The 23,998-nt window shown below is 36.8% G+C and overlaps 1 protein-coding gene across 6 annotated transcripts in view; it reads left to right on the forward strand.

Annotated features, from left to right (window-relative positions):
- STRBP (spermatid perinuclear RNA binding protein) overlaps positions 1–23,998 on the forward strand; it is a 151,301-nt gene that overhangs the window by 94,232 nt on the left and 33,071 nt on the right. For all 6 annotated transcript variants that reach the window (XR_007719681.1, XR_007719682.1, XM_050760598.1 and 3 more), the window contains 7 exons: positions 5,409–5,500; positions 6,026–6,121; positions 7,264–7,375; positions 8,043–8,140; positions 8,352–8,463; positions 18,583–18,675; positions 19,354–19,553. Coding sequence is in view for 4 of the 6 variants with exons in the window: in XM_050760598.1 (XP_050616555.1) it covers positions 5,409–5,500; positions 6,026–6,121; positions 7,264–7,375; positions 8,043–8,140; positions 8,352–8,463; positions 18,583–18,675; positions 19,354–19,553 (803 nt within the window). In the remaining 2 variants the exon portion in view is untranslated. The remainder of the gene's footprint in view (positions 1–5,408; positions 5,501–6,025; positions 6,122–7,263; positions 7,376–8,042; positions 8,141–8,351; positions 8,464–18,582; positions 18,676–19,353; positions 19,554–23,998) is intronic.

Consider the following 23,998-nt stretch of genomic DNA (forward strand, 5'->3'; position numbering starts at 1 on the left):
TCCATTAGTTGCTATTGCTGTGTGACCTTGGGTAGGTTTCCTCATTTTTAAGTGTGGATTATAAATACCTTAGAAAGTTGTTTTAAGTGAGAGAATTTATGTAATGTGACTTGTACAATAACTGGCACAAAGCAGTTGCTCAGTAAATAGTAGTTGTCAACTTATTGAACCCACCTACTCAAACTGCCTTAACAGTGAAAATCATGTGCACATGGTGGGTCAGAAGAAGTCAACCCAAGCACAGTTAAACTCTTCAACACCCAGTGATGTGTAGTATTAGAATCAGTATACTGGTTTATGCAGTGCTAATGATAAAAACCTGGTATATTGTATCTTATAATTCAGGTGTCTTTTTGCCTGTCCTTTATCCTTAGCATCTCTAAGGATACCTGATACATAGTAGATGATTTTTTAAAAAGCCCTATAAATCTGTTAAGTGAATTAACATAGTCAGCATATTGTCTGATTAAATAGGACTCTCCAGTGTGTAAGAAGTATTAATGGGCATCTCATAGCTCAAGTAATATATATTGAAGATTAATCTCTGTTAAGATATTTTTATAACCTACCATGTGATAAGCACTTCCTCATATATGATTTATTTTAAAAGCCCTCACACGGCCCTATGGGGTAGCTAATTGCCATTTTATAAATGAGGAAAATCTCACATTTTACCCAGCTCTCCTGACTTTACGTCTAGTATGCAGGCCACTTCCCATTATTGTCTAAGATTACTGCATGAGTGGTTAGGCTGATCTGGTCATTCAGAGCTTCACACAGAGTCTCAATTTCTTTTGGTGCTTGTGATTTTAAATTAGAAATATATTTGCTATTGAAGGGGGTGATAGATTATCTGCTTATTTATAATGCAATTTGAAACCAGGTGGATAAGGAAACTACAGAGACACTTGTGGCTTAGACTAAGACACACCTCTCTCCTCAGTACTGGGGCAGATTTTCGGGGACTCTCAGAGAAGTTGCCTCATAGTCCCTTCATATTGGTGCCAGTGTGAACTCGCTCTTCTTGGCAGAAATTCACTAGCATGTGTCTTGCTAGGGTCAAGGCAGTAGGTTTTACAGCACAGCCATCACAACTGTGATGATAATGATGCAGCAGGCTTTATTTTCCTGCCTTCCCTAGTGTCTGGATCTATGTTATCCAGGGCAAACTTTTTTTTTTTTTTTTTTTTTTTTTTTTGAGACGGAGTCTCGCTCTGTCACCAGGCTGGAGTGGAGTGCAGTGGCGCGATTTCAGTTCACTGCAACATCCACCTCCCGGGTTCAAGAGATTCTTCTGCCTCAGCCTCCTGAATAGCTGGGACTACAGGCACTGGCCACCATGCCCAGCTAATTTTTATGTTTTCAGTAGAGATGGGGTTTCACCATGTTGGCCAGGATGGTCTTGATCTCTTAACCTTGTGATATGCCTGCCTTGGCCTCCCAAAGTGCTGGGATTATAGGTGTGCGCCACTGCACCCGGTCAATCCAGGGCAAACTTTTAGGCACTGTCTTTCCAGTGGCAGAATGCCACTGAAGAAAAGTCATACCGAGTGACGTTAGTCACATAAATTAGGAGAACAGTGCTTTCTCTGTTCTACCTTATTGCTACATTTACCTGTTTATATTATTATGTGCCCATGTTTTGCATGGACAGTGGCTTAGGGCATGTCTTTTCTCCAGAAAGCGTCAAGGTGTCGAGAGAGAAGGGGCTGCCAGGATATTCTTAGGCTGATTAGAAAATTCTGTCAGCATAGACTTGGTAGCTCCGTTTCATCCTGATTGTCAAGGAGCCCCTCATGATACTGAGCTCAATTATTTTAACTTTGAAGAGCCTGGGTTCCAGACATATAATTCCTGTTTAATGCAATCATGTTTTGTTTTTTTGCCTGCCCCTTCTCCAGGTTAGTGTTTTGTTAACAGGGATGGATAGCTAGCTTGCATGTAAGGCATTGAGAGAAACCAACCAACATTTCCTGTAGTATAGTGTGATTCTGGTCACTGATTTAACCTCTAACCAAATGAACATGGTTAGGCATAATAGACTTTCTAGTGCTTCCGTTGCCAGAATGTTGTGTGTACCTTCATGCCCTGATGCTAGGTTACTGAGTGGTAGATTTTCTTAAAAGCTGTATTTCTGGCCGGGTGCAGTGGCTCACACCTGTAATCGCAGCACTTTGGGAGGCTGGGGCGGGCAGATCACCTGAGGTCAGGAGTTTGAGACCAGTCTGGCCAACATGCTGAAACCCTGTCTCTACTAAAAATGCAAAAAATTAGCAGGGCACGGTGGCGTGCACCTGTAGTCCCAGCTATTTGGGAGGCCAAGGCACGAGAATTGCTTGAACCCAGGAGGCGGAGGTTGCAGTGAGCCGAGATCATGCCACTGCACTCCAGGGAGGAGACAAGAGTGAGATTCTGTCTCAAAAAACAAAACAAAACAAAACAAAACCCCCAAAAAACCCGCTATATTTCTTTGCTTTTGGCATTTTTGTCACCTTCTAACCCCTGCCTCCCATGCTCTTCCTTATCTGTTTCACTGGTCACTGTAGGAGATAATGAAATGGCTCACAGTTCTATTGTTTCTAATTAAGAACTCCAAGATGTGTTATCAGAAAAGTTTTGATCCTCCTCAAAATTTAAATGCCTACATTAAAGTTCAGAAATATTAAACTTGAGATTCTGCTACCAGGAGTAGCAGTGTTTTCCCAGCAGCAGCTTTGCGATTGCCAGATTAAATGAAGTTATTTTCAAAGGAATGAAAACATACATAAAACTGTATATTATTAATTATATAAAGGAAACAGGAAATCTATGCTTATAGGTAGCACTGTACTACTGTATGAATTTATATTGTTTTAGTATTAAGAACTTTGAAAAAGATAAAATGAGATGAATTATTATATCTCCTCTACTGTTTCTACCTCCTGAATATTGAAGCCATTTTGGATCTTTTGATTTTCTGACTATCAGAGCATGAAGAAACATGGTCATTCTGATGGTGATGGAAGAGGGAACCTGGTGCAAGTCTTCTGTTCAGTGCCTGTCCCTTTCATTTCTTTTTGGTAGAATCTGTTGTCTTCAAATGTTGACTGTCTGTAGCAAGCCGCTGTCTCAGTTTTCTAAAATAAGAGTTTGTGGTTACAATCGGACTTTGGGATAAAATAACTTACCAAAATATTTTTGCCATTGTCTCCCATTAAAAATATCTGTGTTACAATCAGAGTAAGATGCTGATTACAAGCTCTGATCCCTGGATGAAAATATTAGAAAGTACAATAAGAATTTTGGCTTGCCTTGCCTTTTCCTATCCTCTGCCTTACTTCCCTCTTCCATTGTCTCCCTCTTCCTGGCATTCCTACTTGGTAAGATGATAGAATAAAATTTAGCTTGTCATAGTATTCATTTAAAAATTGACATCTTAAAAAATAAGGTCCATACTATTTATTGGGATTACATTACTTAGCAGTCAGTCAACTTTTGTCATATCTAACTTTTAAGAGATTCTAAACATTCATTTACAGTAGTTTGTTTTATCTGATATGTGAGCTTTACACAGATGCTTGTATTGACCACAGTTAAGCATTTTGACATAGAAACATTAAACTGAGCTACTTGTATATTTTGCATCACTATAAAGACAAAATTGAGCTATATCACCTATGAAATGAATACCCATGTTACATTTATTTATATTTATAAATCAGAGTAATAATCCTTTTTGAGGCTTCCCATTTTATGAGTAAAAGGGAGTATTAAAACATTGTATTCTGATTTTGTTAGCAGTGGTTAATGGGAAACAATGCAAATAACTGTTGTAGAGCTCACCTGGTCAGAAAATAAGTGTGTAGCACTTCAGCCTTTACAGTGTCATGGCCAGTAAAGAGAACCACAGTTCTTCCTTTAATAAATTTGTTTTCTATTGGCGTTATGCCTTTTTTAGTTAATGACATTTCATCAATTAGAATAAACATTGACTAGGTGTGATGGCTCACATCTGTAGTCCCAGCACTTTGGGAGGCCAAGGCAGGCAGATTGCTTGAGTCCAGGAGTTCGAGACCAGCCTAGGTAACATAGTGAGATCCCATATCTACAAAAAAATTAGCTGGGCATGGTGGCATATGCCTGTAGTCCCAGCTACTCAGGAGAGTGAGGTGGGAACATCGCTCGAGCCTGGGAGGAGGAGGTTGCAGTGAGCTGAGATCATGCCAGTGCACTCCAGCTTGGGTGACAGAGGAAGAATCTGTCTCAAAAAAAGGAAAAAAAACCAACAACAACAAAATAAACATTGATTGCTGTAATAGGATCCTCTGATAATTGAAGGAATCAAAAAGTATCATTGTTCTTGCCTCCCATTTAGAAATACATACATTGTATTAGTTGGCCCACACAAACGCACTACCTCTATCCGATCTGTTACTGTCATGGCAATGCTGGGAAGAAGTGTTAGTGGGCTGTCTTATATTTAAGAGAATTCTTAAAGAGAATGGTAAATCTGACTTAATTGTATTAAACAAAGAATTATTACTCAAGAAGCATTTGCATATTGTGTACATTTAAATAATGTACCAACCCCCAAAATTTAAAAGCCCATTTTTCAGTAGCTTAGAGGAGATAAATTTGGCTGTCTAAACTGGAATTTCGTATCATATGACATCTTCTCAAATATGCGTATTTGCTGCTTTGGGCCATTTCATCCAACTAAGGCAAGCTGAATAGCCATAATTAAATAGTATTCTTTGTTGCTTTTTATTTTAAAAAGGCATATAAAACTTGAAACATAGTTCACTGTATTTTATATTTGTAATTTTAATAATTTTGGTTTAGAATAGGGAATTCCAAAGTGATACTTGAGTTCTCAATCATGGGGTGAAGTTTCTGTTAATGGTTATCTTGTTGAATGAGTTTAACTAGTGTAAAAAAATTGTCATCCTCAGTATATTCTCAATATATCTCATTGATATGAGACATAATTGATTTCCAGTGTTCCTTAAAAATGGTTAGAGATTTCTTCTGTTAAAAAAGTTGTTAATGCTATTGGTCCCAGATTTCCCTTCTTTACATCCTGCCAAAGGAAAAAGTGCTATGTACTTATTTTGTGCCCTGAGATGTTATACATGCTTAATAAGATCCCAGATTGTAAGTAGCAGCTGTCATTGATTTGTTTACAGAATGAACTTTTCATGCTTCATTGTATTTGTGCACAGAACTACTCTAATGACTCTTTACTTAAATAATAATCATAGTGCACATAATTTTTTTAAAAAGTAACACAGCCCAATCAGGAAATTTTCTGGGAGTCTTATTAGTTCACTCAAATGCTATTATTCTTTTTATTTTTTATTGTTTGATAATTTGATAGGAATCCCTTGGTCAAATTGTATCTGTCTCTCTTTATCCCATTTTACCGTTAGAAAATGTTTCGATGAAAGATCCTCCGGACTTATTGGACAGGCAGAAATGCCTGAACGCCTTGGCGTCTCTTCGACATGCCAAATGGTTTCAGGTTGGCTTTTTGTTACTATCTTATTGTTATTAAGCTTTGCGCAAGTTTCATTTGGAACACCTGCCACTTAATTGGTTTCTGTGTACTACATAAAATGAGGGGTGCTTTCTAGCTCATAGTGTGGTTGTTGGAGTAATTGAGTTAATTTAGATATGTGCCTAGTATAGCTTCTGTAGTTCATGATGTTTTATTATCATATAATTCTTTTTGGCCTAGTATTCTGAATTTCAGATGGTTGCTTATAAAATCAAAATGCGTGAGAAAGGATAAAGGTTAAATTAGTTGATTGCCTGGAGTGGGGTTGCCATGAGACTAAGAAATTAATTTTAATATTATGGTCCTTTTATTTTTAAAATGTACCTTTTAAACCTCAATTTTACTACTTTTGATTAATTGGTTTTTTTTTGTTGTTGTTTGCTTGATAACTGATGAATAATTTGCTACTTAGTATTCGCTTGAAAGAACCTGCCCAAAATGAAGAATAGATCTCAATAGGGATATCTGGAATCATTTTGTTTGTTTTAGGCAAGGGCAAATGGATTAAAATCATGTGTAATTGTCCTCCGCATTCTGCGTGATTTGTGCAACAGAGTCCCCACATGGGCACCATTGAAAGGATGGGTAAGTACTTAAATATGGCTAAAAGCAAATTTGGAAGCTGCAGCGGAGAAAATCCTATAGAAATGAGATGTTACTTTAAAATGGCTATCTCCTAAGTTAGTTAAGGCATGCATTATGTATGTTTGCCATGAAAAAAATAAAGCATCTTTTTAAATGAATCCTTCTTTTGTGCATATAACCTGCCTCTTCTACTTCATTGTATTCATGTTACAGGGCTTGAAATATTTTTTTCTGACAAAAAGGTTTTATATCTTTTAGAAGTGAGTGTCTTCTTACACTGGTGGTTAATCACTTACTGTTCACCTGCTGCCCACAAAAGCCTCCTTGGCTGACCCACTTCTCTTTTGGTGCCCCCTTGCATTACCATGAAAATTACCCAATAGGCTGGTATAAGGATCCTATACCTCTGTAGCTTTCTCTTTGAGTGGAGACATTTACAAATAAGTTCATGTTAGTAATTAAAGTCAGGCAAACAGTACACTTAACCCCATATGGATATCATTTATATATATTGTAAAATTGACTTAACTTGGAAATTATGCCTGCTCCAATCAAGACAACTTAAGAACATTATGAAACAATTTAAATAAAGCCATGAAAGATCATTTTATAAATGAATGTAGCAATGATTACTTTGACAAAATATCATGGGTTCTTAGTTTACTGAATCTGGAGATTTGGTCCTTTGTTCTAATTGTAATACTTGAGACAGGCTGTCTGAAGTGAAGTCTTATTATTATATTGAAATATTTGTGGTTTGTGTGCTTCCTAAGTGGGAGATAGGTGGGCTGGGTTTTGCACACTGGCTAGTTATTAGCTATTACTAACTTATATGAGGGCTTGTTAAGTCTTTGTTAAATGAATTAGAGACTATAGTTTCTTTAGTGATCGTTTCTGGGTAAATAAATAAAAGTTTTTGTTACAAAAATGTCTTCTGAAGATACAATCTTAAAAATGCTTGATTTAAAAACTCTGCCCATGGTAAAGGTTGATAATCATGGGGAAAATGTTGAGTGGGCCCTAAATATTAAATTGAATTGCACTCTTTGGCCTCCCTTGTAGATAGAAATGTTAGCTCACATTTAACTGGAATCCTTTTAACCCTTGGTGCATGTACTAATTTGTAATTTAATATCTTCTAGCCACTAGAACTTATATGTGAAAAGTCTATAGGTACTTGTAATAGACCTTTGGGCGCTGGGGAGGCCTTGAGACGAGTAATGGAGTGTTTGGCATCTGGAATACTACTTCCTGGTAAGGGTTTCAAACTCTGGAAGCAGAACAATCAGCAAATCTCAGTTTAGTTTATTTTTTCTAAATATATGCCAAGTTTGTCCTCTACACAGGAAAATGTTGCATAGGAGTTCTTTTGCTTGGAATTTTGACAACTAGAATGCGTGTTGGAAAAGTGCTATAAAACTCTTTTTCAATAATTATAATTTGTGTTTTATATGTACTAACATAAAGGGTACTAATAAATATATTGTGTCTGCTTTGAATTTGCTTTACCTCGAACTCCGAATTTGAAATTGCAGATGTTTAGTTAAAATGTATGAAGTTCATTCTGTTTGTAGTCTGGTTTTAAATTTGGAAGAATTAAATTTGGTCTTATTTTCCATATGTAATCCCTTTTAAGATTTGGGCTGATTCATTGTGCTGTTTCTAAATTCTCAGAGTAAGACTCAGTTTTGGCCTTAGATATACAATGACTTCCAGTATAAAATAAGGACATACAAGTGCTAACATGTTGAAAATGAGAGTGTGTCCTTTTTACTCCACTTAACTGAGCAGACTTTTAACTTAGTTCCTCAGTTTTTGTTTTCATTTTCTCTTCATTCTCCCCAACTGTCTCTCTTTTGTTTCAGTTTACTGAATTCTAAATTCAGTTCTAAATGACACTTGTGTTTTTCCTTTGCCAAAGGTGGTCCTGGTCTTCATGATCCTTGTGAGCGAGACCCAACAGATGCTCTGAGCTATATGACCATCCAGCAAAAAGAAGATATTACCCACAGTGCACAGGTAGAAGATTGAGCATGCCACTCTGACTTACTAGCGAGATAAAATAACTTGATTTTCTCAATTGTTGTGTTCGAACACTTGTTTCTTGTGTGTTGTTAGGGACTTCTGCTGTTATAATGTCAGAATTTATGAGTATCTTTTTAGCTAGATGTTCTAAGGGCTTTATGAATGGCTACTGAAATGTGATTAAATATAATGCTTTGTTCTTTAGCACGCACTGAGACTATCAGCCTTTGGCCAGATTTACAAAGTGCTGGAGATGGACCCCCTTCCTTCTAGTAAGCCTTTTCAGAAGTATTCCTGGTCAGTTACTGATAAAGAAGGTGAGTGTGGAAGTTTTTTATTAGGATTGGGGGTTGGCACTGGTAGAGATGATCATGGGATGCATCTCTTGTTACAACTTGGGGAACTTAATAATTGTGCATTCAAATCATGTATAAGAAGCTTTCTTCCTGACTGATGTGGGTTGGCTGTGTCCCCACCCAAATCTCATGTTGAATTGTAGTTCCCGTAATCCCCAGAAGTTGTGGGACGGACCCGGTGGAAGGTAATTGAATCATGGAGGCGGTTACCTCCATGCTGTTCTTGTAATAGTGAGTGAGTTCTCACAGGATCTGATGGTTTTATAAGAGGCTTTTCCCCAACTTCACTCTGCACGTCTGCCACCGTGTGAAGAAGGATGTGTTTGCTTCCCTTTCTGCCATGATTGTAAGTTTCCTGAGGCCTCTCCAGTTATGTGGAACTGTGAGTCCATTAAACCTCTTTCCTTTATAAATTACCAGTCACTGGTATGTCTTTATTAGTAGCATGAGAATGAACTAATACAGTAAATAGAACGGACTAGTACACTGACTTTCTTCTCTTCTGTTCCCATCAGGTAACATCAGCTGATGTAACATAATCATGTTTTCTTATTAGTGACTAACTCATTTGGCTATGTTAGCCAGATGCCATTACTGCATAGACTATCGTTTCAGAACCCCTGGTCTAAGGAGAATAAGTCAACCATAAGCTAGGAGGAGACATTATCACGATCACTAATCAGTTTGATTATCTTTCTCATGCTTGGAAATGTTATCTAATGGCAAAGGAAAGAACAAAAATACAGAAGAGAAGAAAAGCATATTGGAAAATTCAGGATTATCTTCCATTTGTATTAGTCTGTTGAATTCAGAGTTTCAGTGGAAAGAATGTAGGTTTTGGGGTCAGTATGACCTGGGTTCCAGTCATAGCTCCACCACTTCCTAGTTTTAGGCCTTGAGCAATTAGCTTATCTCTCTCAGTAGGGATACTACCCTCTTTCTTATTTTATTGACTCTTATCCGGTTAAAATGCCTGACTTAGTGCCTAGAGTACAGTGGATACTCAAATGTGAATCCACTTACTGCCTTCCTTAGGCCTCAAAAATATTTTTCCTCTCTCTTTCTCTCCTTTTAAACTAGAAAGTGGAATATTTAATACCAGATATTCTTCACCTGGAATGCAGCCTACCTCTAACAATGGAAATTATTCTACTTTTAGATATCACCAAAATAGTGCAGTTGCCCAGTCTGCTTATTTAAATGACAGAATTCCAGTGGGTCTGAAGACTTTCAGAGAGTCTACAAGATCGGAGCTGTTTTAATAGTAATAATAATATTAAGGGTTTTTTTTTTTTTTCCTTTTTCACTCTTTCTTTCCTAAGTGTATAGTTTCCAGAGGCTACATGTGACATGTGATGAGATCATTGCTCTGATGGCTAATGGAATGTTTTCTTTTCTATACTCTTGTGTTTAAAATTGGTTTGTTTTATTTTCAATATGCTCAATATTGACAGATATTACCCACAAAGCATAGCACTTTGGGTGCTCAATAATTTTTTAATAGTGTAAAGTACTCCTCAGCTAAAAAGTTTGAGAATCAGTGCCTCACTGTAAACTCCTGAGGGGAAAGAATCCTCCAGATTCTATTCTATGATTGTTATAAACCAATGCTCAATGTAACTTGAGGAATGAAGACTATTTTCTTCCAGCAGGTGCTTGCTTAGTGGTGAAGAAATTATTGAAAGGGATTTACATACCCATGTGACATCAAGCATTGTCTATGGAACGACTGAATAAAAATGTTACAAATATATCTAGATTCTTATGATTAGTATCAGAAAATTTTATTTCAGTCACCAAATTCACAACCACTCTTTTGGTTTTATATTTTCCCCTTCACTGGATAGTAAAAGTATGTTTACTATTATGTGACTTAGTTTTTTTTTAACTTTAAAGATCTTTCTCAAAAGTTTGAGAACTGCTGGTTTGTCAGTTGATAGCATAAAATAGAACCAGACTGCCCGTGTTCCTGTTATGGTTCTGTCATGGCCTGGGCAAGTCACTTTACCATTTTGTGCTTTGGCTATACAATGATCTCTCCAATACTTTCATGCTTTCAGCACCTAGCTTCCTGACATTCACGTTTAAACTTTGTTCCTGTTATTCTTGGTGATTTCCGTATGCATCTCAGATGATTTTTTTTCAAGACTCTAATGTCTCAGTTCTGTGACTTCTTCTCTTACACATATTTTATCTTCTGCCTTACCTTGGTTACTTATTCTATGGACATAGCCTAGTTCTTGTCTTCATCAGTAACTGTACCTGTATTATTTCCGTAATTATGTTTTCAAGAATCCCACTTTCCAATCTCTTGTCATTACTGTGTCTCCTACCCTTATTTCACTTCTGGAATCTTGTCATTGATTCCAGTACTTTTGCATAGTCCTTCATCCTCTTCGTGTTCTCTCGTCTGTCCTTACCGTGCTTGTACTACATGATCCTTGATTATCTCTCCCTAGCACGTACCTTCACTTCCTTGATCCTCTGTTTCTGGCAAAATTCTAACCGTTTGAAATCCATCTCTCTACCTTCTCTGTGTCTGTACTGGGTCGTTCAACATGGTTGGAGAACAGCCATCTTGACTGTTCTCCCTTTAAGTCAGTGACACTAATCTAATAGGGACTATTTGTGTTGCCAGGCAATCCTGTAAGTTTGAGACTTCTCCTGTTTCCTAGATAACTGTTCCACATTTTCTCACATTTCACACCTCCTTCTCTACCTCCTTACTCATCTGATGAGCTTGTTTGCTTCCATTTTCTCAGATAAATAATTAAGAGATAACTTCTATATATTCTCATCACTGTCTCCAAGCCCCACTGCATCAACTCCTATCTTTGCTTTTCCCTCCCTTGCCTATGCAGAAACTGCCTTGCCTCTTAAGACTGACCTTTCTACTTATCCACTATATCACATCCCCTCTTCCTACCAGTGGACATTGTTCCAGAAATTATCTCTTCTCTCACTAGTGTCAGTTCCTCCCTGTCTACTGAATGCTTCTCATCAGCCTAAAAACCTGCTGCAGTGTCTCCCATCTGAAAGACAAAAGCCCAACAAACTCTCCCTTCATTCCGTAGGTCCCGCAACAGAGTTGCGTTTCTCTCCTCTTTATAAGCAGCACTTTGGGAAAGAGCAGCCTTTTTCTCTTTTCTCCATTTCCTCACTTTGAATTCTCATTGAACCTGTTCTAATCAGGTTTTCTTCCTCACCACTTGCCTGAAGTATCCCTTGTGACCTTCACGTTGCTGCATTCAGTGGTTAGTTTTCAGTCCTCATCTTAGCCATTTTCAGCAACATTTGACACAGAGGAACACTTTTCTCTCCCGTATTTATTTTATAATGAGATATAGTGCATATATAGAAAAGTACAAAAAATACAGTTTAAAAAATAATTATTTTTTTCAAACTCGTAAAACCAGTGCATGCCATGGTTAAGAAACAGAACTTTATCAGTGCCCCAGAAGCCATCTGTTTTATCCTTCTCATTACCTTCCTGTATGAAGAAGTACCATTTCTGACTTTCTGAAAATAAATCCATTTCCTAGATTTTCTTTACCGATTTTCCACCTGTGTATGCTTTCCTAAATAATTTGAGTTTGCCTGGAACTTCCCAGAAATGGGTCCTAGGTTTAATCTTTTGTGACTGGCTTCTTTCTGTTCAGCATTCTTTGGGATTAATTTATGTCGCTGCACATAGATATAGTTCATTTTAATAGGTATGTAGTATCCATTATGAATATACTACAGTTTACTCATTCTACTTTTGAAGGACATTTAGATTCTTTAGTTTTGACTACCACCTGCTGTGTTGCCATGAGCATTCTTCTGCATGCCTCCTGAAGTATACACATAAACAACCTAGTAAATGGTTGCACATACCCATTTACACTCCCACCAGCAGTATATGAAAATTCCTTTTGCCCTGTATCCTCAACAACATTTGGTATTGCCACGTTTTCTGAAATTAAATACCACTTTTCATTTGACTTTCAAGTCATCAGCTTCCTTGGTTCTTCTAGCTCTGTTGCCATCTCCTCAGCTGTCTTTGTTCTTTCTCATCTTCCTGACTTCTGAATGTTAAAGTGTCCTAGGGTTCAGTCCTGAGACCATTTCTCTTTATTTACACTGATGCTTTGGGGGACCTCATTTAGTCTCTTGTCTTCAAATACCTTTTTATACTGAAGATTGTCCCAAATTAATACTTCCATCCTAGACTACCAGCTCTTGAACTCAGACCCAAGTGTCAAAATGCCTCCTCAATATACATGATGTCCAGCAGTCATCTCAAACTTAAGATGTCTAAGATCTAAGCTCCTGCCCTTGCTCTCCCTTTGCTCTTTTCTTTCTATAGTTATCTCTGTCCCAGTCGTTGGAAACTCTCTGTTTGCTCAGGCCCGGATTCTTCGAGTTGCCCTTGAATCCCCTCTTTTGTTCACCGATATCCTAAACGTCAGCAAATCCTTTTTGGTTTTAAAGTGTGTTCAGGCCGGGTGGTAGCTCACACCTGTGATCCCAGAACTTTGGGAGGCTGAGGTGGGCAGATCACTTGAGACCAGGAGTTCAAGACCAGCCTAGCCAACATGGCGAAACCCCATCTCTACTGAAAACATAAAAATTAGCTGGGCATGGTGGCATGTGCCTGTAATCCCAGCTACGTGGGAGGCTGAGGCAAGAGAATTGCTTGAATCTGGGAGGCAGAAGTTGCAGTGAGCCCAGATCATGCCACTACACTCCAGCCTTGGTGACAGAGCGAGACTCTATCTCCAAAAAAAAAAAAAAAAAAAAAAAAGTAGAATTTAGCTTCTTCACTGCTAACATCCTTATCTAAGCTGCCATCATCTCTCACCTGGATTCTTGCAGTCACCTCCTGTCCGGTCTTTTTGCTTCTGTTCTTGCCCTTCTATCTGTTCTCCACAAAGAAACAATTCTGTTTGTGGAGAACGCCACCCCTCTTCAACTTTTTATCTTAAAATACTTGCATATTCATAGGTAGTTGTAAAGATGATAAGGAGAGGTCCCGTTTACCCTTCACCCAGTTTCTCTTGATGGCTGTATCTATGTAAATTTATAGTACAATATCAAAACCAGGAAATTGACAGTGATACAATGCGTATGTATAAGTTTTATGCCATTTGTTACATGTGTAGATTTCTGTAGCCACCACCACAATCAACATACAGAACTGTTCCAGCACCATTAAGATCTCCTTCATGCTGCCCCTTTATAGTCATACCCGCCTGTCTCTGCTCAGTCATCCCTAATCCCTGGAAACCACTAAGATTTATCTATCTCCATAATTTTATCATTTCAATGATTTTATATAAATGGAATTCTACAATAAGTGACCTTTTGCGATTTTTTTTTTTTTTTTTTTTTTTTTTTTTTACACTCAGCATAATGCCCTTAGGGTCCATCCAGGTTGTTGTATGTGTCAATAGTTTGTACCTTCTTGTTCAGTAGTATTCCATAGTATGAATGAGCTAGAGTTTATTTAACTACTTACCCTATTGTAGGACATTTAGTTAGTTTCCAGTTTGGGCTTTTTACAGTTGAAGCCTTTATGAACACTCTCATATATATGTGTGTGTGTGTGTGTGTGTGTGTGTATATATATATATATATAAAAAATGTAGGTTTTTGTGGGCGAGTCACAAAAACACAGGTATTTGTGTGTTAGATTTGCCACCAATTCTGTGTTTTGGCTTCAAGGTTATGCTGGCTTCATAAAGTGAGTTAGGACATGTTCCTTCTTTTTCTATTGTTGGAAAAGTTTGCATAAATTTGATGTTAGTTTTTCCTTAACTGTTGGAAGAATTAATCAGGGAAGCCATTGGCTTGTGTTTTCTTTGTGGAAATATTTTAAATTATGGATCTAATTCCCTTAATAAGCATAGGACTTCCATCTTCTTATGACAGTGTTGGTAAGCTGTATTTTTCTAAGAATGTATCTATTTCACCTAAATTTTAAAATATTTTGGAATAAAGTAATTTATAAGATCCTCATTTTATTGTCTGTAGTATTTGTAGTAATGTCTTCTTTTATATATTTTGTACCTTGTTTTTTTTTGCTAATGACTCTCACCTAGGGGATTATTATTTTTATTAGTCTTTATAGGAAAATTAACTTTTGGCTTTGTTCATTGTCTTCTGTTGTATGTTTGTATTCTGTTTTATTGGTTTATGCTCTTATCTGTAGTTTCCCTTCCTTATGACTTTCTTTGGGTTTAATTTGCTTCTCTTCTTTTTAAACTGTATGAGGTGGATGAATACATCATTGATTTTTCAGCCTTTTATTGTATATACTATTAAGATGGTAAATTTTACTTTAAGCACAGATTTACATACATCACAGTCTTTGGACATTTGTATGTTTATTATCATTTAGTTAAAGCTATTTTTTACTTTTATTCCTAGTTTTTTGACCCATGGGGTATTTAGATGTCATTGCTTAATTTGCGGACAAATGAAGATTTTGTAGTTAATTCTTTTGTTTTTGAGTTTTTACTTATTCTGCTGTCATTGAAGAACATGTGTTGTATGATTTGTGTCCTTTGATATTTCTTGAGACCTATTTTATGGCCCAGCACATGGTCTTTTTTTGCTCTGAAAATGTATATTCTGCAGTTGAGGGTCATAATATTTTTTTCATGTTAGGTCATGTCAGGTCACTTGTTCATTGTGCTTTTCAGATGTTGTTATTAATTACTGAGAGAACTCTGACAATTCCCATCTATTGTGGATTTGTCATTTCCCCTTCAGGCCTTCCAGATTTTAGTTTATATTTTTCATGTATAGATTTTTGGCTCTGTTATAGTTTCAGATTTTCTGCCTGAAATTATTTTTAAGAAAGTTTGTTTTTGAAAGGTCCATCATCTGGGGCCATTTTGGGTCTGTTTCTATTGTGTGTGCTTTCTCTTGATTTTTGATCATGATATCTTCATGTACCTGGTTATTATGAAGCTGGATTTTTAAAATAAGCAATTGTAGATAATTTAAATTAGTGTAGAGTAATGCTATCTTCCTCCAGGGAGGATTTATATTTGTTTCTGGGAGGTGGCTAATGGAATTGGCAGTCTTAGATCATTTCAGTGCAGTCAGGGATTAAGATAATTTGAAGCTGGGCTTTCGTCCTTGTGAGAGTCACACTATTTCCAGTTCATCTTACTTCTAGTGTATAACGTTTCAGAGGCCCAACCCAGAGTGTATAGTGTTCACCAGCCCTTCTCTGCTTGGACCTTGAACTTAGTTTTGGACTCCTTGAGACCTGGTAGTTTGTTGACATTACTCTCTTCAGTTCTTAGTGACCTCGTCTGGATTTGGAAGATGCCCCTAGGTTGTGACTCCCAATGCAGAGAATTTCTTTCACCTTCCATATCTTTTTTTTTTTTTTAATTAAAACATGGCTTGGCAATGTTGCCCAGGCTGGAGTCCAGTGGCTATTTGCAGGTGCAGTCATTAACCCACTTTAGCCTCAAACTCCTGGACTCAATGAATCCTTCTGCCTCAGCCTCCTGAGTAGCTGGGACTACAGGCATGTGGCACCGTGCCAGGCTCACCTCCCATATCTTGATTTTAAAATTCTTCATTGTCCAGAAACAGATGTTTATTGTTTGTTTTGTCCAGTTTTTCTAATTGTGCTAGTCAGGAAGCCTTTTTGGACTTATTTACTCTCTATGGAAGTGGATCCTTGATATTTTGTCAATTAATGGCACCGAAGTTTGAGAACTACTGCTTGGCTCTTCTCACCTACTGCTAGCACCCTCTCCTTGTTCGTTTCACTCCAACTGCTTAGGCCTTTGTATCATTTCTTAGCATGTTTCTGCCTTAAGACTTTTGTAATTGCTGTTTGTTTTTCTCTGCCTGGGACTCTTTCTCCAAACGGCTGAAGTGTTCACTCTTTTACTTTCTCAGGTCTTCATCAAAAGGTCTCCTCATTAGTGATACCTTTCTGATGCGCATGACATATAAATTGTTCTCCATTACACTCACTACCATAGTATATGTGGTAATTAGTTTTGGATAGTATATGTAAGCTCTTTGAGAAAAGGGAGATTGTTTTGTTACCTGCTATGTGTCTAGTGCCTAAAATTGTCTTTCACATAGTAAATGCTCAATTAATATTTATTGTTTATTGTTGAATGTGTGAATGAATTTATAATGGGGACAATAAAGGTAATGGCTTCATGAGGGTGCTCATGAGGATTAAATAAGTTAATAACCTGTAAGATGTTAACAGTGTCAGGCATATGGTAAATATGAAAATATTATTTTTAAAAATTGTTGCCTCAGAAATGATCACTTCTCATTACCAGATATTGTAAAGATTGAAAACTACCTACTTTCTGTAAAGCAAGGCCGTTTTTCTCCTTAGGTTGCTATTATGATTAACCCCACATTTTGCAGCCCCTTTCCAATGGCTGGAATGATAGAATGAAGCTTAATCCATGGAACTCTATGTAGCTGGAGGATTTAGAGAAGAGATCTGTGCATTTAAGCTAGTTTGTGATTTCCAGGCAATCAAGGAACTGCTTTTAATGTAACTTAATGAGCAGAAGAGTGAATAGACATAGTTCTTTTTTAACTTTTATCTCTTAAAGACTGCATTCTAGGAGACTGGCATACTCATAGTTTTATGTAATGCAAATGAAATATAATACTCAGCCAGTGTTGCCTTCTGTTGAAGAGAACATCAAGATTGATTGACCTGAGTGGTATATATTGACCCAAGCAAATGCTGAAGTCAGTGTTTACTTCAAGGGAGAATAAATCTTGATCAGAAAATATATAATCTCATTATTATTACAGGCTTTCACTAGAAGAATCTGGAAATCTTGTGGCATGAGTATCTTGAGCATAATTTTCCTTAGGAAAAACAACTAACTTTTAAAGTGAAGACATAAAGAGATCTTCAAATTACTTGGATAGGTTGATGAACTTTTCTCTAATAATTTTTAACTTGGACAGCAAAGCTCCTGCCTTTTGCTTGACAACATTATAAACTGGTGGCTGCTTTATCCAAGAAACTGATTATTAATCAGTTCGGTTAGTTTTTGCTCAGTGCTCATTGTGTTGCTTCTAAGTCTTGTAGTAGTTTGTAAGATACAAGACAAGGAGAAAATATCTTTGACCTTCAAAGAGCACTGAAGACACACAAGAAATATGAAATAGACAATGATACAAGACTTTACATTTCTGATACCATAAAAACTCTTTGATATGAGAGAACATTTTTATAGAGGAGGTGAACTGTAAATACAATTTTGAATAGGATTTGAAGAGGCAGAAGGATATTTTATAGTTTGATAGTCAGATTTCCAAAGGTATAAGATTTAACATGTGGACTTCTAAAGTTTATACAAGTTATAAATGTTAAATTTTAGAGATGTTTGAAATGATATTAAGTAAAAATAAATCCTACCAGAGGTAACTACTTTTTAACATTTTGATACATAGCCTTCTAGACTTTTTCTCTTCATGCATATAATGTGAATATATGCTGTCTATGTGGCTGCTAAAACAAAATACCTTAGACTGGGTAACTTACAAGTAACAGAAATTTATTGCCCTCAGGGGCTTGAAAGTCCAAAATCAAGGCTTCAGCAGATTTGCTGTCTCGTGAGGGCTCATTCCTCATAGATGGTGCCTGCTATGTATCCCCACATGGCAGAAGGGGCAAACAGTCCCTCTCAGGCATCTTTTCAAATTTATAAGGGCTCCACCCTCATAACCTCATCACCTTCCAGGTTCCCCACCTCCTAATCCCACTGCACTGGGGATTAAGTTCCAACATATGAATTTTGGGGGAACATATTCAGACCATACCATAGGCATAGATATTGGTGTGTATATATGAATAAATGGAAAAAAATAAATATAAAAAGTGATAATATTGTTTCAAGATTTGCTTTAAAAAAATTTGCTTTTCTAGATTATAAATAATGGTAACTTAACTGATCAGTGAAAAAGCTGTATGATCCTTGGTGTGATTCCTAAGATTTTCCTACCTGAACATGTTAGATACATGTGGTACGGTAAGGGAATTGTTGTTTTGACTGATAATGAATCCCTCATAATTTTTTTTAGGTGCTGGGTCTTCAGCTCTAAAGAGGCCATTTGAAGATGGATTAGGGGATGATAAAGACCCCAATAAGAAGATGAAACGAAACTTAAGGAAAAGTGTGTAAAACCTTTATTCTTATAGATGCAAACTAGAGAGGACTTGTAGCCTCAGATAGAAAAATTAGAAGTGAAGGTTTTTTTTTAATGAGATCGGTTCTCACCGAGACTGGAGTTCTGTGGCATGATCTTGGCTCACTGCAGTCTCCACCTCCTGGGCTCAAGTGATCCTTCAACCTCAGCCTTCTCAAATAGCAGGGATCACAGGTGCATGCCACCACACCCTGCCAAGTTTTTGTATTTTTGGTAGAGACAGAATTTCGCCAAGTTGCCCAGGCTGTTCTTGAACTCCTGAGTTCAAGCAATTCACCCTCCTCGGCCTCTCCAAGTGCTGGGATTACAGGCATGAGCCACTGTGCCTGGCCAAAAAGTGAAGAATTTGATTGATTTGAATTAGAGTTTTCAGACTAGATCTTAACTGAGCAATTGATAATTGAATAACTTTTTTGTTTCCAAGCTTTTTTGCTTAGGATATATGAATATTGACAAGCGAAAGTTAATGTGTAGTTAAATAATGCATACCATTTTTATAGTGATGTTAGCATAGTAATTTTAGAATTGCTTATGAGGGTAATCTGTGTGTTTTGAAATCCTCATTTTTAAAAAATCTGGTGAATTTACAGCAGTTACTGATTACCTTCTAGTTAATTTCTGACCTCATTCCTCTTTCTTTAACAGTTCTGGATAGTAAAGCAATAGACCTTATGAATGCATTAATGAGGCTAAATCAGATCAGGCCTGGGCTTCAGTATAAGCTTTTATCTCAGTCTGGCCCTGTTCATGCCCCAGTCTTCACAATGTCTGTAGATGTAGATGGCACAACATATGAAGCCTCAGGACCATCCAAGAAGACAGCAAAACTTCACGTAGCGGTGAAGGTACAGTATTTGTTTTACTTCGCAATGCTTTCTTATTTTATGTTCCACATAATATGCTTATTTTCCTATAATAAATTATCATTTTTTAAGCATTTTAATAGCAATATTATTATATATAGACTTTTGCTACTTCTGGATAACAAAGTTTTGTTGTTGTAAAATATTATGTGGTAATTATATAAAATTTGGAAAATATAGAAAGAAGTAAAGAAATTAAAATACGTCAACTGACCATTGTTGAAGCAAAGACCATTAGTATTTGTATCTAGTATGTTGGTTTATTTCCAATCATTTTCTATTTTGCTGTTTATTTTTTAAGTGAGCTCACAGTATATATGTAATTTTATCTCCTGTTTTTCTTGTAATGTTTCATTACTGTTTTTCCTCATTATGAAAATCTTCATAAATAATTTTTAATGGCTGTACGATTAACATGCTGCGAGTAAGCTATTTGTTTAAACATTCTCCTATCATTGGATATTTTGCTTATTTCAGATTGTTTCTATTATAAATTTGATCAGTATCTTTGTATATGGTGCTTCATCTGTATTTTTAGAATATTTCCATAGGGAATAATGACCAGTTATGCATGTAGGTTTGTAGAAAATTTCCAAGTAATGGGATCTCTCTATAAGTATATTTGACCTCTTGCAGACTAGTGCAAAAATGTTAAAGATCATGTAGACTGAAGATCAGATTCAATTCACTTAAGAAAAGTTATTTTATGTAACAGTATGGCATACGTTATAATTGGACTATTTTCATGGTCATTTTGTATATATTATTAATGTAGATGCGAACACTATCCTAGCTACCGGGGATATGACAGTTAATGAAACAAAGTTCCTGCTCTCATGGAGCTTACATTCTAGTGTGTATAGGATGGGAAGATAGACAACAAATATACAAAGAAGCGTGTAGATGTCAGATACTGATGAGAACAATACATGCAGAAAAACAATCACTAAGCTTTAAAAATACCAAACACTACATAGTACTTATGCTCTGTCTTCACTAAAAAAGGGATATCTAAAGTATGATGAAAGAGTATGAATTTAAAATGAGACAGAAAAAGAAAACTAACAATGAGGGGAAAAGTAAATCCAGGAATAAGACTAAACATACAGTTTAATAACAACATACACTGAGAATGAGCCACAAGTTTAGAGCTAAGTTCTGTAGCAGCTGACACAAAAAGCTTGTGAAATATACAGTTCACTCTCTTTGTCTTAAGTACAGAGAATTTGGTTATGAGAGTCACAGTTGTGGTATTTGATCGGGTGGGCATTTATCCTTGGGTAGATCTTCACAAACCAAGGACATCAGTGATCTCTTTTAAAGGCATCTACGATACAGTGATAAATTTTGTGGGTTGTTTAGTACAGTAACCTTTAACATAAGCTAGTGGCCTCATAGCAAATTCTAATTCAGTAAAATTTGGGAGAGCGAGTAGAGTGGCAAATTTTGCAATGTGACAAGATTTGGATGCTGTTTTCATTTGATGCAGTGATATCTTTTTATGATATAATGGAACTTGGTTGGACAGGGTATGCTTTTGTCTTCAATTCCAAATATTATGTTTTATTCACCTGAGCTTTTGGTAAACATGGAGGGCCTGTAAGCTTGGGATTAAGTTAAGCTCCCTGACAAATTTTGGAAATGTAGATATCAGTTATAATCTGAATGACACTGGACCTGAGGAAATTCTTAATGGTTTCTTGTGACTGGTGTGGTGGGTAGATGGCCTTCATACTTTTATTTACCTTGAGTGGCATTTTGGGTAGAATGTGCAGTAACTGGTAAATCTGAAATTTATGAAGAGTTAAGATTTTCCCTTTTTGAAAATGGGATAAACTAAACTTTTGATCCATTCATGTAAAATGAATTACGAATCAGAGTAAACTAGCTTTGAAGGTTTGAAAAACTCTGCTTACTTTCTTTGGTTTATCAGCTATATGATATGAAAACCTATTACTAGCTGTCAGTCTCAAGTGGCCTGCAGTCTTTTCTAGGCCTCTCACATCTCAGGTTTATGACCCGATAGCTTTATTCCAGAATTTGCTATTTTGAGGTAGATTGTTCTCCCTAAGGTCTTCATAGATTTTTTATTTTATGTCTTGTTTTCTAAAAGTTACTTTTGACTTTTTAAAACTTGTTATAAATGCATAATGTGTGTTTGTTATAAATGGTTTAGAAAATGAGGGGAAAAAATTCATAGTTCTAATGCCCAGAAATAATAACCATTAACATTTTGGTATTTATTCTTCCAAGCCTTCTTATTTTAACTTACAATTCTAACTTCAGAAAGCATTAAAAATGAAAAAAATTTCCCTAGGTTTGATGTAAATTACCTGGTGGCAAAACATGACCTGAATTGATAGGGAGCTATTTTTAGTCTTTAGTGTTCTATTTAGTGTGATTATTTTATATGTTCCTTTGCATAAACATGGGGCAGCACCTGAGAATCCACTGAGGATTTGGAAAATATGTGGTATATGTATTGTATTAGCTGTCAGAATTGAAAAATTATGAATTCTCAAAACAACCTGGCACTAAGGGTTTCAGATAAGGAATGGTGAACCTACATAATGTCTGTAAAAATGTATTTTTTAAAAATAGGATCTTTCTTTCTTTCTTTCTTAGATGGAGTCTTGCTGTGTTGCCCAGGCTGGAGTGCAGTGGCGCAGTCTCAGCTCACTGCAGCCTCTGCTTCCTGGGTTCCAGTGATTCTCCTGCCTCAGCCTCCTGGGTAGCTGGGATTACAGGCACCTGCCACCACACCCAGCTAATTTTTATAGTTTTAGTAGAGACAGTGTTTCGCCATGTTGGTCAGGCTGGTCTTGAACTCCTGAACTCAGGTGATCCTCCCACCTTGGCCCCCCAAAGTGCTGGGATTACAGGTTTGAGCCACCGCGCCCAGCCGATACTCTCTTCATCTAAAAATGTATTATGAATTTTTAAATAGCTAACTCAAAGATTGCTCTTATTTTTAGTGATAGTCTAACATTTCATTATTAGCAGATGGTCTGTTACATTATCATAATGTAACTAATCATTTTGGATTTAGATTCTTCCATTTTATTGCTTTACAAAAAATCTTTTTGAATTTGTCTGATGATTCCTTAAGATATATTCTAGAGATAGAATTACTGGGTCAAAAGGTCAATACATTTTAGTGATTCATTAATTTGTTTAAAAAATGCATTGGAATTCTTATTATATGCCAGACATATATTGCCAAATTGTCATCCATAAAGGTTATATCACATGTTATGCGTTGTTTATAAATGAGTGAGAAAGAATTTTGCATCTAACGTGTTTATGAAAGTAGGTCCAACTGAATAAAAATCCTTTTAGTTCTTACTCAATTGCTTGGTGAGGGTTGTGTACCTATTAAGACAAATCACACCAGAGAATCAAATCAAAAGAAAAGAAGAAATCAGTTGTTTCGCATGAGTCTGGCCTGGCTGCAGAGCAGCAAGCACCCTAAAGTGATGGAGAATTAGTGGCCAGTCTTCCCTTCACTCTTCCACTTCTCTATCCTGGCAGCCCCCCACAAAGGATACCTTTGGGTCATAATCATCCATATTACATGAAAAGAATCTTAGTCATTGTGAGGAAAAGATCAGCTAGAAGGGAGAAGGTGAAGGGAAGGCTCTTTGGAGAGGTTCTTAGAGACATCAAATTGCCTGAGAATCTGATGAAATCAGATCTCTATCATACATAAGCCATGGATGTTACTCTCTTTTGAGTAGAGAGCCATGATGTAGAGTGCTTTTCTTTTCACTCTTGGCCCCTAGTATTCGAGGGGATCATCGTTCTCAGTCTCAGCCTTTGCTAACGCCAGCCCTCTTCCAGGAAGAGGGGGATTTGGTTACACACAGATGATTTCCCAGTCACCTTGTTTCCATGAGTGATCTTGTCATTTTTAAGCTCAGTTGATGTATTAGGTTTGAATTTGTTTGCCAGATACTTGAAATTCACTTTTCTTTGGTATACTGGTTTTTTTTAGAATTAACATGGATTCCAAACAAACTTGGTTCTGTCAAAGAAAACCAGAGCTGGACAGTTGTTAAAACAGTAAGAAAAAAAGTGTGTACTCAGGAACTGTTACTGCAATAACGAAAAGAGACCTCGGTATGGAACTGGGCTCAATTCCGAGTTCAACATGGACAAGTGAGGATTTGTAGCCAAGGAACAGGGATGGATCAGTGGATGGAAAATTACTAAGGGGAAGCATCAGGATGAAGGGGTAATTTCTGGCTAAACGGGACCTATCAGGATTCTTGCTCAGAACAGGCCAGGGTATTCAGATACCACCTGGGCAGTGATGGGCATGCTAGTCCATTCTTGCACTGCTATAAAGAAATTCCTGAGACTGGGTAATTTTTAAAGGAAATAGATTTAACTGGCTCACGATTCTGCAGGCTGTACAGGAAGCATAG

The sequence above is a fragment of the Macaca thibetana genome, chromosome 15 (genome assembly GCF_024542745.1).
Source record: "Macaca thibetana thibetana isolate TM-01 chromosome 15, ASM2454274v1, whole genome shotgun sequence".
Classification (NCBI taxonomy): domain Eukaryota; kingdom Metazoa; phylum Chordata; class Mammalia; order Primates; family Cercopithecidae; genus Macaca; species Macaca thibetana.